The 16,140-nt window shown below is 43.9% G+C and overlaps 1 protein-coding gene across 1 annotated transcript; it reads left to right on the top strand.

Moving 5' to 3' along the window:
- Positions 1 to 2,706: 2,706 nt before the first annotated feature.
- On the top strand, positions 2,707 to 8,706 carry LOC135540009 (G-protein coupled receptor 61-like). Its single transcript, XM_064966301.1, has 2 exons — positions 2,707 to 3,082; positions 5,053 to 8,706. The coding sequence occupies exon 2, from the start codon at positions 5,258 to 5,260 to the stop codon at positions 6,638 to 6,640; it is 1,383 nt and encodes a 460-aa protein (XP_064822373.1). The 5' UTR covers positions 2,707 to 3,082; positions 5,053 to 5,257; the 3' UTR covers positions 6,641 to 8,706.
- Positions 8,707 to 16,140: the final 7,434 nt, after the last annotated feature.

The raw sequence follows: 16,140 nt of genomic DNA, 5'->3' as shown, positions 1-16,140 counted from the left end.
GAAATTGACAAGAAACTGAAGATCTCGTACAACGCGCTGTACTCCCTTCACAGAACAGCGCAAACTGGCTCTAACCAGAATAGAAAGAGGAGTGTGAGGCCCTGGTGCACAACTGAGCAAGAAGACATTAGAGTGTCTAGTTTGAGAACAGTTGCCTTACAAGTCCTCAACTGGCAGCTTCATTAAATAGTACCCGCAAAACACCAGTCTCAACGTCAACAGTGAAGAGGCGACTCCAGGATGCTGGCCTGTTATTTTAAATGGACCAACAAAAAAAGCTTTTCTTTCAAAAACAAGGACATTTCTAAGTGACCCCAAACTTTTGAATGGTAGTATATATATATGCTTGCGTGAACAAGAAGCTGGTTCACGTTTTTTTGCATGCATGTGTAGCCCTGTGTGTTACATTCATGTTTGAATGTGTTTTTTTGTTTGTGCAAGTAATTGTGTTTTGGTATAAGTAATTGCAAGATTGTATTTATGAACGCAGTTGATATTTGTGTGTGCGTATTTATGGCTGGTTATTATTGTCTGTGGGGGCAGTGGGGTTAGCACGCTGGCCGTAGCTATTTCTGACTGGGAATGTGAAGTCTATTTTCAAGGTTGTCATGGAAACCATTGTATTTGCAGTGGCAGTGATTGGTGCTGCCAGGCGAGCAAGAATCTGCTATTTCTGTCATGAGTCAACACCTGACACACACACACACACACACGCACGCATGTACAAATGTGCACACTCATGTGCATGTACACGCATGCACACATGCACAGACACACACAATCACACACACACACTTTATCTTCCTCACACACCTTTCTAGAACAGCCTTATTTTTTAAATCTCTCTCTCCATCTTCTCTTCCAACAGTATTAGAAATGGCCATAAAGCCTGTGTCACTACTGTGTAACTGTATCTCTGCAGCATAGTGCTATTGGTGTGGTGAGAGGACACAGTGTCTGTATCTGTGCTCTGGTCCAGCCTGGCTTGTTTTGTGTTTAGAGTGATGACATGATGAAAGTCGTTCAACAGGAAGAGAGACGGGTGCAACCATCATCAGATGATTAGATCACATAATTATGTTAGCATCGGGTTATTATGACAATGCAGAACATTATGATGCATTTCCATTCTGTTGTTATCAGAGGATACAAGGCTGAGCATTATCTGGCCTTTCAAGTATTCCCATATGAAATGTAAAAGTAATATCAATTGATTTCAATATGATCTGACCTTTGCTAGCAATAGACTGGTGTCATCAGTGCCATGATTGTACCAGCCAGAGAACAAATTCAAATTTAGGGGAGTTGAAAACTGGGGTGCGAATTATATAAATGCTAATGTGCATGAATGACCATCTGCATCCTTTAAACGCAAATTAAAAGCACTTAGAACCCAGCAGCAGCTGTAGACTCATAGCATTGAGAAATATTGCCTGGCAGGGTCTCCATTTCATTGTCTCCCATAGACAGTGGAGTGGAGATGATCTGGCAGTGCAATGAGAGGGAGTGTTTATGAAAACGTCCATCAGCCACTGTCTTCCTCATTTCAGCGAAGATCACCGTGGCAACTTGAGACTAATGCTGCTGTGTTATCCCAGTATGATGGTCTGGGTGGAATGGGTGCTGATGCCTTAACTGAGGACCTGAGCTAATTAATGCCTCTTTGTCTCAGTTGAAACCATCATGTGAGAGGAATCAGAGATTGTTATTGGTAGATGCAGCATAACATTTAACTTATTTATTTCCTTTCTGGCTTCTGATTGGTTTAACATAAATGTATATGTTCTTGTGTGCTGGTCTCCTGTTAACCTTGCTCTATCCATTAGGAAAGTTATTTGGGATGGCTCATCTCTACTTCCATTAGCTTGTAAAAAAGCGTAGATTTGCTCAAATGTGAAGAAATGCTGGATGACAGACAAGGCTAAGACAACTGTAATTTGAGGATTTAACAGACAGAAACCTGTGCACAAGTGAGAGTGGTGTTATACTCAGAAGAGTTTGCAACAACCTGCCCCTCCAAGGCCAGGAAGCGTATTAAATACCAACCTATCACTGTTCGTTCTCCAAGTCCCTGGGCACTGGTCAAAACATTAATCAAGGTTGTTGTCGAGACTACTTGGTTCAGTGTGAATCGTATATATTAGCCATATCTACCATTTTAAACCACCAGTGGCTAAATGTACAGACTTGTGTGTGTGTGTGTGTGGGGGGAGGGGGGGGTCATTGGACTTGGGGGGAGTACCAGGTTCCACTTTACGGTGATCTTCACACTGATTCCTTTTCCCTCTGTAATTATTGAAACATTTATTCACAAGACAGGTTGAGTAAATGTTTATGGGGCATGTGGGTATGTGCCATAGAGGTGTGTTTGAATGGGATTGACAAACCATGAGAGGGGTGACACAACAAAAGGTCACCTGGAGGTCAAGAGGTCAAAGACTCTGGGCTAAGTTCTTTGTGTAATGGAGCGTTTATGGAAAAGAATTTTTTTTTATTTTGTCCTGAGAAACAAAACAAAAACCCAACATCTAAATAAGCCATTTTGTTTTTCTCTATTTATCTCCATTAATTTAACATTTAACCCTATGTATGCAAAATAAAAATGATAGCCAAACTTCAGGGGCACTAAGACCCAGCAGAGAGAGTGGCTCTGGTCCTATGCCTGTGCCTCTGCCTCCCTCTCCATCTCTGCAGTCACTGTGTGTGAGTGTGCAAGAGAGAGGGAGAGAGTGAGTTTATATGTGTGTGAGTGTGCAGTTTACATTAGCAAGTAGAGGGAGACAACATTTGCTCCTTTTTCTTTTTTCTCTCTCTCATCCCCTTAAATCTATCACTGTCAACACAGCTACCCTCATCCAGAAAATAACCGAAAGACGAGGCAAAGACAGAGGAGGAGAAGAAGAGCAGTCTGATAAAGAAGGGGAGTGCCATAGCAGCAGTCAGCACCATACACAACGCATGCGGCTGACTGATGTCTATCCTGCATCCCAGCACTGGGAGCTAACCAACCAGCTTAATATCCTTAAAGAGCAGAGCAGAACAGACAGCAGGCTACATCATCACAAAACCTGCCCTGATCCAGGTACACTGTGGGTTTCTGTCTCTCTCTCTCTGTCTCTCTCTCCATCCCTCTCTCTCTTTATTTGTAGTTCTATCTTCCTCCTCTAGTCCTCCTTGAATGTAGAATATATTATGTGATCCAGTCTTGATACTGTAACCTGGTGTTGTAATGTTGGGCATGGGTTGGTCCCTTTAGACTGGGAATGTAATAGATGTGTTGTCCCAATATGCACTTGCAGAGTACACAGCACTGGAAAAGGGTGCCTTTAGAATGACACTCAATCCTATGTATTCCTGCCCTTTCCCTTCTTCTTCCTCCTCCTCTTTATCCTCTTCCTTCCCATCCTCCTCATCCCCCACTCCAATACAATGATAATTGCATTTCTTCCATACTCTGGAATTCTCAACAATATCACATACAGTTAAGGCCTATGTCTGGTCTTGATATGTGCTGTAGGTCTGGTCTTGATGTGTGCTGTAGGTCTGGTCTTGATATGTGCTGTAGGTCTGGTCTTGATATGTGCTGTAGGTCTGGTCTTGATATGTGCTGTAGGTCTGGTCTTGATATGTGCTGTAGGTCTGCTAGCACATATCAAGACCAGACCTAGGCCTAAACTGTATGTGAGCCCCAGAGTACGGAAGAAAAGCAATTATCATTGTATTGGAGTGGGGGATGAGGAGGATGGGAAGGAAGAGGATAAAGAGGAGGAGGAAGAAGAAGATGAGATACATGAGATACTGTGTCAGGAAGTACGACTGTGCTAAATGGATACAATCAGAATTATTAGTCTACAAATCAACGTAACCACAAATTTAGAAGACCAGAATAACAAGAATATCAAATTCATGAATCAAATCAAAGTGTATTGGTCGGTTTTAGTAGCAGGTTTCATAGCTGAGGGCTGTGGGTGTGGCCAAAGTTGACAGGTGTGCTTGAGTTGAGTCTGTCACTCAACAGTCAAAGTGGGGGGATTGCACAATGAGGGACTTCAATTAAGTGCACCGGGCTATGGCCCGTGACGTGAATGGGCTAAAGCGGTGAGGGAGGAATGCCCTTCTCAAATCTAACAGTAATCTGTGCTGCTCTGTTATGTTGTCAACAAGGCAGGCAGCACGCTGCATCATTCAGAAACATTTTCAATTAAATATATGCTTTAAAATTCAAACAAATTTTCATTGGGAAAGCTGATAAAGCTTTATCATCAAAGCAATCACCCTTGCATGTGAAAACACAGAATCCTATTATTTACTCCACTATGATTAACCTAGGCCTACATCACTTTTGTTTTGAGCCAACTTCGCCGTCGGTCCACACGGGGCACCTGACTCAAGCCCAGGAGGCAGGTGCCCGGTTCCAAAATGAATGCAATCAACGCTAACCTGGTTCAACCGGGGCAGGCCTGGGGCATTAATCAAATAAAAATAGTGCACTTTTCTGACAATGGAAGACTCTAATGCACCATCATATGTTGCTGTATAAATCGATTGGAACTCCCACTGGGAGGTTTATTTGGGGAAAATAGTGTTTATAAAACACTACAGGGACATTGTGGCTTGACACTAAACAGGAGCCATAAAGCCATGGGTGTGGTTTACTCTCTTATTCAATCTCAAAATGTTGCATAGTGGTTCAATTTACACAATACACAGAGATTATCTTCAACATGTTGAAAACACATTGCAAAATGTCCTCTCCTTTCATCAGGAATTAATTAGGAATTAGTCCCTTCAAACACTGGTTTTGGATTAATGTATTGCCTTTGGATTAGTTTCCCACAGATTTGAGTTGATAAGAATTTTACAAACTGTCACCCTAATGAATTAATCTTAAAATAATACTGGTTGCCATAGAGCTCTGACAGAGTTTGTGTTAGGATTATCTCATAAAACCACATCCATCTGCAGAAAAACAGTTACGTTGTTCTATTGTCCTGTGTCAGCCATTGTGAATTGCAGTAGCTAATGTCCTTCATCCTACTTCTCTGTTCCTAGGAGAAGGCCTGCATTTCTGAGGAGGTTACTAAGGGAGGTTGAGCATTCCCAGGATGACCCAGGCTCACAGGCCCCTTTTACAGAGCTGCTGCTATCTGACCTCCTCCCAGACTGGGCCTCTGGTTCCTGGCCCTGGTCCCTGGCTGTGAAGGATGGTTGATGGGCCTGTGATTGACACCCTCTGTCTACCTTGTCCCGCCATCCGATGGAGCCGTTGTGGAACTCCTCCCTCCCCTTCTCACAGCCCATGCCCAACACCTCAGCCTCTGAGTCACCTGAGAGCGGGGCTTTGTCCCAGTCACTAGCACTGCTCGCCATGCTGCTCATGGACCTGCTGGCCGTGGTGGGCAACGGGGCCGTAATGGCTGTCATCGCCAAGGCCCCACAGCTCCGTAAGTTTGCCTTTGTCTTCCACCTGTGCCTGGTGGACCTGCTGGCAGCCCTGGTGCTGATGCCCCTGGGCATGCTCTCAGGCAGGGCCTTCTTTGGCGAAGCCCTGTGCCGGAGCTACCTCTTCCTCAGTGTGTGCCTGGTCACCGCCGCCATCCTCTCCATCTCAGCCATCAACGTGGAGCGCTACTACTACATCATCCACCCCATGCGCTACGAGGTGAAGATGACCCTGGGCCTGATGGCCTCAGTCCTGGTGGGGATATGGGTCAAAGCCCTGGCCATGTCAGCCCTGCCGCTGCTGGCCTGGGCCTTACAGGGCGGGAGGACTCCTTTTCTGGAGGGTGTTGGAGTTGGGGGAGGGGGTGAGGGTGTCCCCTCACCCCCAGCTCAGAGTCACAGGCGCTGCTCCTTGCACTGGACGGGGGGTGGGTCGAACCGCATGGCCTTCATGGTCCTGTTCACGTTGGTGTACTTTCTGTGCCCGCTGCTGGTCATCCTGGTGGTGTACTGCAGCATGTTCAAGGTGGCGCGGGTTGCGGCAATGCATCATGGGCCTCTGCCCACCTGGATGGACACCCCCCGCCGCCGGCGCTCCGAGTCGCTCAGCAGCCGCTCCACCATGGTGACCAGCTCAGGAACGGGGACAGGGGTGGGGCGCGACACCCCTCACCGCACATTCGGGGGGGGCAAGGCGGCAGCAGTTTTAGCAGCAGTGGGAGGACAGTTCCTGTGCTGCTGGTTGCCCTACTTCTCCTTCCATCTGTACTCAGCTCTGGCCTCTAGCCCTCCAGCCACGCTGGCCCCCCTGGAGGAGGTCGTCACGTGGATCGGCTACTTCTGCTTCACCTCCAACCCTTTCTTCTACGGTTGTCTGAACCGGCAGATCCGCGAGGAGCTTGGCAAGCATGTGCCTTGCCTGTTCCGCCGGGCGACAGAAGAGGAGGACCGACTGCCCAGCCGTGAGGGATCCATAGAGGAGAATTTCCTGCAGTTCCTCCAGGGCACTGGCTGCAACCTAGATCCCCAGGACTCCCACAGCACCTCCAGCCCCAAGGGAGAGGCCTGCCGGCCCCTGGCCCAGCCCCCTCAACCCATTCCCATCGACTTCCGCATCCCAGGACAGATTGCAGAGGAGACCTCAGAATTCCTTGAGCATCACCAGATTAAAAACAACCATATCCTATCAGACAGTTAGGTTTTGTATTTATTTGATGTAAAAACCAACACAAAAAGTTACTTGGATAACAATTACCACAGTAACATAACCACACTCTGGTTTACGTCACAGAGTATTACTATACAATGTTTTGATATTTTCTTTTTGATTATATTATTCTTAAAACTCAAAAGTTGTGCAATGGGAAATTGACTGAGATTTTTGTGGAGTCTATATTGTCCTGGATCACTTTTTGCAGCTTCAATTTCCATTCTGTAAATGCTGTAATGCTATGGAATTGATCTTCTTTGAGTAATGTTCCCATTGGAATCATTTGCTGGGAAAGGGTCGTGGCATTTTTGGGAGAAAGACAAAATGGCACAACTGTAGCTGCAGGGAACAGGCTAATATTGCCAGTGATGCCGATATTGGTGTTGTTTGTTAGAATGAGTTTTAAAGATGTAATTTTTTACATACATTTTTTTTCCCACAACGCATTGATAGGGCCAGTATGTTATTAATACAGATATCTCGGTAACACTTTATTTGGATAGTCCATTTGTAGCTCTACAGACTATATACAGACTATCAGTAACATTTAAAGTAGCTATCTACTAACCCTAACTCTTATCCTAACCTTAACCCTTATTCTACACCTAACCCTAACCGTATCCTTAGCAAGCAGTTGCTTATCAACAGATAGTTTGTTGATAGTATGACCAGACTATCCAAATAAAGTGTGACCATTCTCTCTTCTGAGAATTCCCTTTTGGATTTCAAACCAAACAAGCACTTTCCTTCTATTAGCATAACTTAAACCATATCAGGATCTATCACTTTCAGAAGACATCCACAAATAATGTATCTAATATTTAATACTGGTAGATCAATTACTTTTTGAGGAACTGATTTATGACAGCTTATTTATGTAAGCTGCAGAACAAAGACACCAATGTTGGAGTGCAGGAAGTCATGTTTGAAAATATGAAGTTGTCCTGATCCCTTTACCTCTGTAAAATATCATGACAAGGATGTATAGTAGACAGTGAGTGAGTGGTCACCATGTCTCTACGGTAAAGATAAGTTGTGCCTTTTAGAGATGATGACAGAGCTACTGTACCGTAATTGTGCCCTGGTTCTGAAGAGGATGCAGGTAGGGTATGAAGTAAGAAGTACCATGGATCAGCCACCTGTTGTTGATAGGTAAACCTCTGGGCAGATACACCCTCTCTCTGGTGCTTTTCCTTAACACATCATCTGTGTTTTCCCATAAGCAGACCAGGTTTGTTGTGACCACAGTGAGGATGTAGGCAATCTTTTCTTAACTCCTCCTAAACTACTTCTGGTCTGTCAGAAAAGTACATTTATGTATCATCTATCTACCATTTAGATAGTACAGTACCCCTCAAATTGACATGGGAAGGTGTTCAGTACATTGGCAGACGTTCAGTTAAGGCAGGAGTATTTTTGTTAACTGATGCACTACATTACATTTCTATACAATTAAGATTTTGACAGATGTCGTTCTACAAATGTAGCTGTGTTTTATGTTTGTTTAAAAAAAACTAATAGTGAGTTCAACTTAAGAATTTAATTATTGCAAATTATTTATTATTATTAGGTATTATTGATTACTGTATCTTTTGTGATTAATTAACAAAAGACGATGGTGTATTCAAATGGTATACAGTAACTGTCTTTTCAGTGTGTGTTGATTAGCTATGGAGCAACAGTTTGGAGAATATAATAACCCTAATTATATTTAACAGTCCTGCTCCTTAGGGTTCTCTACCTCAGATACAAGATTGATTTCATTTGAACGTCAGCACGCAATGTACCGATAGAAAGGATATTGTGTAAGTCATGCCACATATTTTTTACTCGATGCTCCCTGGGTTGCTTTCCTTCTGCAGCTGGACAAGGCTTTGTCTGAGGGGCTTGATAGGAAGCCTGCTTTACGTCTGCTCTCTCTGGTGTCACATTGTGAGGGAATTTAGAGTTGTTTGAGTTGTCCAGAATAGTACTGGACACTTTGAGGTATCATCAGCCCTGTGAAACCATAGACGGTTAACGCAAGAGTACAAAATTAAACATTTTCTTTCTGGCTTCTGACTCATTTATAGATTGTTTTAACAAATAAATGTATGACATCTTTCTATTTGGTACTTTATGTTTGAATGTGTGCAGGTCTACTGTTAACCTCATCTCTATTTCCATTAGCTTGTTAGGAATCATAGATCTATGTGACGAAATGCTGGATGAAAGACAAGATGAAGATGATTGTAATTTTAGAGGATTTAACAGACCTGTGCACAAGTGAGAGTGGTGTGATACATAGAAGAGCTCACAACAATCTGCCCCTCCAAGGCCAGGAAGCTTATTAAATACCATCCTATCTCTGTTCGTTCTCTAAACATTGATCAAGGTTGCTGTTGAGACTACTTGGGTCAGTGTGAATTGTATATTAGCCATCTCTGTCATTTGGGAGTCACCTGCAGTACCGGGATTTACTTTATGGTAACTCCTAACCTCAGAGAGGTCACTAAGGGGCTGAGTTCAGACTTAAAGTGGGCCCAGGAATGTAGTTCTTAACAAGCTGCTGGGTGGAGGGATACTTGGATCGCTCTGTTCCACCCACTCGCTCATCTTTTTCTATACTGTATATGGTTGGTGCCCCTCATTGCTTTGATATACCATTGAATGAGGGGGAGATATGCAGTTAAAATACTCTAACCTCGGGGCAACATTTCAACTTCAAAGCCAGTAATCTGACCTTCAGGTAAAAGAAAACAGAAAAACAGTCACAAAGGGCACGATGGATACGTTCACATTTCACTCATTATATTTTGAGAATGATGGATAGACAGTGGAGGACAGGGTTTACCAGCATAGGAAAATAGATACTGTTGAAATAATCAGCAGTAACACAATTTACAGTGTAGGAAAGAATATATTATTCTTTAGTTGCAATTAACACTAGAGTGAACGCATCAAATAAAGAGTAGAGTGAACTTCAATGCATAAATCTGATTCTATTGAAGAAGTGTAATACTATGCATGAGATGCCCTGCAGTTTTTTTACCACTGTCTTGCTGCTGTGTGAACATACTACATTTATGTTGAAAGGCCTCGCATCACACCTCATCCACAGCAAAGGGCCTCAGTCAACCCACCCCCAGCTTCTCCAGGCTCTGCCATTCCCATGGCAACATATAACCACTGACATTTCTCAGTAGTGGGGGTGGTGGGAGGAGCTTCTCCTGTTGGAATCGTTCACAAGACCTGATCTTTTCACAACCACCAATGGCTAGAGTTCTACATGAAAGCACATTCAGGTTTTGTTGGTTACAATTGTCATTAGTTGTTTGCACTGTACGCACAGTAGTAAGCATAATGGATGTTCAAAAAATAGTAAATGAGTCCAGCTACCCACATGAAAAAATGCTACAGTTTACTACAGAATTCTATAGTAAACTGTAGTATACTATACTACTTACTATAGAATATCGTAGAACAGTTGAAGTCGGAAGTTTACATACACTTATGTCATGACGTTGGCCTGGGGAAAGGGTTATGACAGTCATAAATACCTCTTCCCCCCCTTTTCCTCTCTCTAACCTACTGATATTACATTTGCAGAACCCTTGGTTAACATAGAGATTCTGGGAACATCAGAAGGTGGGGGGGAAATGAACTATATTCGGGTAATCCGACCAACTGAACATATGCGGTGGTACTTAATGAATATGATGTCAGTTCGGTTGTCATCTGAGACATTGTCATCAATGACAAGATTACATAAAATTGGAACAGAAATGGCACCACACCAAACTGGAAGTCTTCCGACTAGCTTGGAAAGACAGTACCGTGCAGTACCGAAGAGCCCTTACTGCTGCTTGATCATCCTATTTGTCCAAGTTAGTTGAGGAAAATAAGAACAATCCGAAATTTCTTTTTGATACTGTCGCAAAGCTAACTAAAAAGCAGCAATCCCCAAGTGAGGATGGCTTTCACTTCAGCAGTAATAAATTAATTAACTTCTTTGAGGAAAAGATCATGATTATTAGAAAGCAAATTACGGACTCCTCTTTAAATCTGCGTATTCCTTCAAAGCTCAGCCACCAAAATAAAACTATTGGCCTATATCGAATCTTCCATTCCTAGAAAAGGCTGTTGCGCAGCAACTCACTGCCTTCCTGAAGACAAACAACGTATACAAAATGCTTCAGTCTGGTTTTAGACCCCATCATAGCATTGAGACTGCACTTGTGAAGGTGGTAAATTACCTTTTAATGGCATCAGACCGAGGCTCTGCTCCTAGACCTTAGTGCTGCTTTTGATACCATCGATCACCACATTCTTTTGGAGAGATAGGAACACTTCTGGCCTGGTTTAGATCTTATCTGTTGGAAAGATATCCGTTTGTCTCTGTGAATGGCTTGTCCTCTGACAAATCAACTGTAAATGTCGGTGTTCCTCAAGGTTCCGTTTTAGGACCACTATTGTTTTCACTATCTATTTTACCTCTTGGGGATGTCATTCAAAAACATAACGTTAACTTTCATTGTTATGCGGATGACACACAGCTGTACATTTCAATGAAACATGGTGAAGCCCCAAAATTGCCCTCAATAGAAGCCTGTGTTTCAGACATAAGGAAGTAGATGGCTGCAAACGTTCTACTTTTAAACTCGGACAAAACAGAGATGATTGTTCTAGGTCCCAAGAAACAAAGAGATCTTCTGTTGAATCTGACAATTAATCTTAATGGTTGTACAGTCGTCTCAAATAAAACTGTGAAAGACCTCGGCGTTACTCTGGACCCTGATCTCTCTTTTTATCAAGACCGTTTCAAGGACAGCTTTTTTCCAACTACGTAACATTGCAAAAATCAGAAACTTTCTGTCCAAAAATGATGCAGAAAAATTTATCCATGCTTTTGTTACTTCTCGATTAGACTACTGCAATGCTCTACTTTCCGGCTACCCGGATAAAGCACTAAATAAACTTCAGTTAGTGCTAAATACGTCTGCTAGAATCCTGACTAGAACCAAAGAATGTGATCATATTACTCCAGTGCTAGCCTCCCTACACTGGCTTCCTGTCAAGGCAAGGCCTGATTTCAAGGTTTTACTGCTAACCTACAAAGCATTACATGGGCTTGCTCCTACCTATCTCTCTGATTTGGTCCTGCCATACATACCTACACGTACGCTACGGTCTCAAGACGCAGGCCTCCTAATTGTCCCTCGAATTTCTAAGCAAAGAGCTGCAGGCAGGGCTTTCTCCTATGGAGCTCCATTTTTATGGAATGGTCTGCCTACCCATGTGAGAGACGCAAACTCGGTCTCAACCTTTAAGTCTTTACTGAAGACTCATCTCATCAGTGGGTCATTTGATTGAGTGTAGTCTGGCCCAGGAGTGTAAAGGTGAACGGAAAGCCTCTGGAGCAACGAACCGCCCTTGCGGTCTCTGCCTGGCCGGTTCCCCTCTCTCCACTGGGATTCTCTGCCTTAAACCCTATTACAGGGGCTGAGTCACTGGCTTACCGGTGCTCTTTCATGCCGTCCCTAGGAGGGGTGCGTCACTTGAGTGGGTTGAGTCTCTGACGTGATCTTCCTGTCTGGGTTGACGCCCCCCCTTGGGTTGTGCCGTGGCGGAGATCTTTGTGGGCTCTACTCGGCCTTGTCTCAGGATGGTAAGTTGGTGGTTGAAGATATCCCTCTAGTGGTGTGGGGGCTGTGATTTGGCAAAGTGGGTGGGGTTATATCCTTCCTGTTTGGCCCTGTACAGGGTTATTATCGGATGGGGCCACAGTGTCTCCTGACCCCTTCTGTCTCAGCCTCCAGTATTTATGCTGCAGTAGTTTATGTGTCGGGGGGCTAGGGTCAGTTTGTTATATCTGGAGTACTTCTCCTGTCTTATCCGGTGTCCTGTGTGAATTTAAGTATGCTCTCCCTAATTCTCTCTTTCTTTCTCTCTTTCGCAGGACCTGAGCCCTAGGACCACCAGTCTCTCCTATCATTGCTATGCAGACGACACACAATTAATCTTCTCCTTTCCCCCTTCTGATGACCAGGTGGCGAATCGCATCTCTGCATGTCTGGCAGACATATCAGTGTGGATGACGGATCACCACCTCAAGCTGAACCTCGGCAAGACGGAACTGCTCTTCCTCCCGGGGAAGGACTGCCCGTTCCATGATCTCGCCATCACGGTTGACAACTCCATTGTGTCCTCCTCCCAGAGCGCTAAGAACCTTGGCGTGATCCTGGACAACACCCTGTCGTTCTCAACTAACATCAAGGCGGTGGCCCGTTCCTGTAGGTTCATGCTCTACAACATCCGCAGAGTACGACCCTGCCTCACACAGGAAGCGGCGCAGGTCCTAATCCAGGCACTTGTCATCTCCCGTCTGGATTACTGCAACTCGCTGTTGGCTGGGCTCCCTGCCTGTGCCATTAAACCCATACAACTCATCCAGAACGCTGCAGCCCGTCTGGTGTTCAACCTTCCCAAGTTCTCCCACGTCACCCCGCTCCTCCGCTCTCTCCACTGGCTTCCAGTTGAAGCTCGCATCCGCTACAAGACCATGGTGCTTGCCTACGGAGCTGTGAGGGGAACGGCACCGCAGTACCTCCAGGCTCTGATCAGGCCCTACACCCAAACAAGGGCACTGCGTTCATCCACCTCTGGCCTGCTCGCCTCCCTACCACTGAGGAAGTAAAGTTCCCGCTCAGCCCAGTCAAAACTGTTCGCTGCTCTGGCCCCCCAATGGTGGAACAAACTCCCTCACGACGCCAGGACAGCGGAGTCAATCACCACCTTCCGGAGACACCTGAAACCCCACCTCTTTAAGGAATACCTAGGATAGGATAAAGTAATCCTTCTCACCCCCCCCCTTAAATGATTTAGATGCACTATTGTAAAGTGGCTGTTCCACTGGATGTCATAAGGTGAATTCACCACTTTGTAAGTCGCTCTGGATAAGAGCGTCTGCCAAATGACTTAAATGTATATGTAATGTATACCTCAGGACTACCTGGCATGATGACTCTTTGCTGTCCCCAGTCTACCTGGCCATGCTGCTGCTCCAGTTTCAACTGTTCTGCCTGCGGCTATGGAATCCTGACCTGTTCACCGGACGTGCTACCTGTCCCAGACCTATTATTTGACCATGCTGGTCATTTATGAACATTTGAACATCTTGGCCATGTTCTGTTACAGCCAGAAGAGGACTGGCCACCCCTCATAGCCTAGTTCCTCTCTAGGTTTCTTCCTAGGTTTTTGACTTTCTAGGGAGTTTTTCCTAGCCAACGTGCTTCAACACCTGTATTGCTTGCTGTTTGGGGTTTTAGGCTGGGTTTCTGTACAGCACTTTGAGATATCAGCTGTTGTACAAAGGGCTATATCAATACATTTGATTTGATCAACTCTACAGTGGAAAGTCTACACATCAGAGTTATCGGATTCACATGGAATTGTTGTTTAATTTAATTGTTTGAATATGAAATTATTTTTGATGGGATGAAATGTGACTTTAGCTTCTAAAATGTGAGATTTGGGTTTTCATAAGATAGGGCTCTGCTCAGTCAGTGGCCCGCCCCTGTGAAGGGACATGGGCTATTAAACTTTTCAAACATGCCCTCCTATATAAGCCCTTGACGACAATATAACCTCCTGTTCCGAGGACGAAAGGACGATGTCAGAATGGTTCAGATAATAACTACAGAACGAAGCCAACATCAGCGTGAGCTTTGGTTGCGAATGATATGAACTTTGAACTCTTATTCACTACAGAAGTGATACCTCCTAGCCGTTGAGTTAGCAACAGCCGCTGCAAACGAGGGTTAGGAAGGAACAGACAGAGTATTCCATCTACCACACAACGACGTTACTACAACATATTAAATTTACCAGCAGAGACATTCTTCAAAGGACTCGGTTGGGCAACACGGCCTTCCGTCTACCACCAACCTACCGAAGTGTAGCTCAGAGTAAATATTTATTGCATTTTCCTTTTCCAAATGGGCGGTAATTTTGAATGCATAAGATACTGTATTTACGATAGCACAGCTTCACCCTTTGTTCCTCAGTCTTCCCGCTCTTTCACTCAAACCCAGCCCTTTTTCTTTTGTGTAACCAGCTGTCATATCCGTTCAGCCCGCAAGGGACATTTTCCTTTATGATGTCATTTGCAATCAAGTTATGATTTAAATATGTGTATGTGTAATTCTGTGTGATTAGTTAGGTATTTAGTAAATAAATAATTAAACCCAATTTTGTATTGCTGATTCAACTTGTTAGCCAGGGTTCGTGCAGATAACTAAGAATTTTCAAATTTCAGATGAGACTGAATTAAGAGGACGATTAATATTGACTGCTATTGATGAAAATATTACTAGGTCTTTAAGAGTTTATTTGGAAGATAACAGCTCTATAAATATTATTTTGTGATGCCCAACTCTATAGTTAATTACATTTACATGATTAGCTCAATGAGGTAATATTAATTACGGAGAAATTATTTTATAGAATAGCATGTCATATCACTTAATCCGGCATAGCCAAAGACACAACATTTAGGTTGGAGTCATTAAAACTTGTTTTTCAACCACTCCACAAACTTCTTTTTAACAAACTATAGTTTTGGCAAGTCGGTTAGGACATCTACTTTTTGCAATTGTTTACAGAGATTATTTCACTTACAATCCACTGTATCACAATTGCAGTGGGTCAGAAGTTTACATACACTAACTAAGTTGACTGTATCTTTAAACAGCTTGGAAAATTCCAGAAAATGATGTCATGGCTTTAGAAGCTTCTGATAGGCTAATTGACATAATTTGAGTCAATTGGAGGTGTACCTGTGGATGTATTACAAGGCCTACCTTCAATCTCAGTGCCTCTTTGCTTGACATCATGGGAAAATCAAAAGATATCAGCCAAGACCTTAGAAAAAAAATTGTAGACCTCCACAAGTCTGGTTCATTCTTTAGAACAATTTCCAAATGCCTGAAGGTACCACGTTCATCTGTACAAACAATAGTAAGTATAAACACCATGGGACCGCGCAGCAGTCATACCACTCAGGAATGAGACACGTTCTATCTCCTAGAGATGAATGTACTTTGGTGCGAAAAGTGCAAATCAATCCCAGAACAACAGCAAAGGACCTTGTGAAGATGCTGGAGGAAACAGGTACAAAAGCATCAATATCCACAATAAACTTAGTTCTATATTGACATAACCTGAAAGGCCGCTCAGCAAGGAAGAAGCCATTACTCCAAAAGTGCCATAAAAAAAGCCAGACTACTGTTTGCAACTGCACATGGGGACAAAGATCATACTTTTTGGAGAAATGTCCTCTGGTCTGATGAAAGAATAATAGAACTGTTTGGCCATAATGACCATCTTTATGTTTGGAGGAAAAAGGGGGAGGCTTGCAAGCCGAAGAACACCATCCCAACCATGAAGCACGGGGGTGGCAGCATCATGTTATGGGGGTGCTTTGCTGCAGGAGGGACTGGTGCACTTCA

This window comes from Oncorhynchus masou, chromosome 5 (genome assembly GCF_036934945.1).
Source record: "Oncorhynchus masou masou isolate Uvic2021 chromosome 5, UVic_Omas_1.1, whole genome shotgun sequence".
In the NCBI taxonomy this organism is placed as follows: domain Eukaryota; kingdom Metazoa; phylum Chordata; class Actinopteri; order Salmoniformes; family Salmonidae; genus Oncorhynchus; species Oncorhynchus masou.
This window is presented reverse-complemented; position numbering and strand designations above follow the sequence as displayed.

Coding starts and splice junctions, on each gene's coding strand:
- LOC135540009 (XM_064966301.1), top strand. CDS start 5,258: ATGGAGCCGTTGTGGAACTCCTCCCTCCCCTTCTCACAGCCCATGCCC.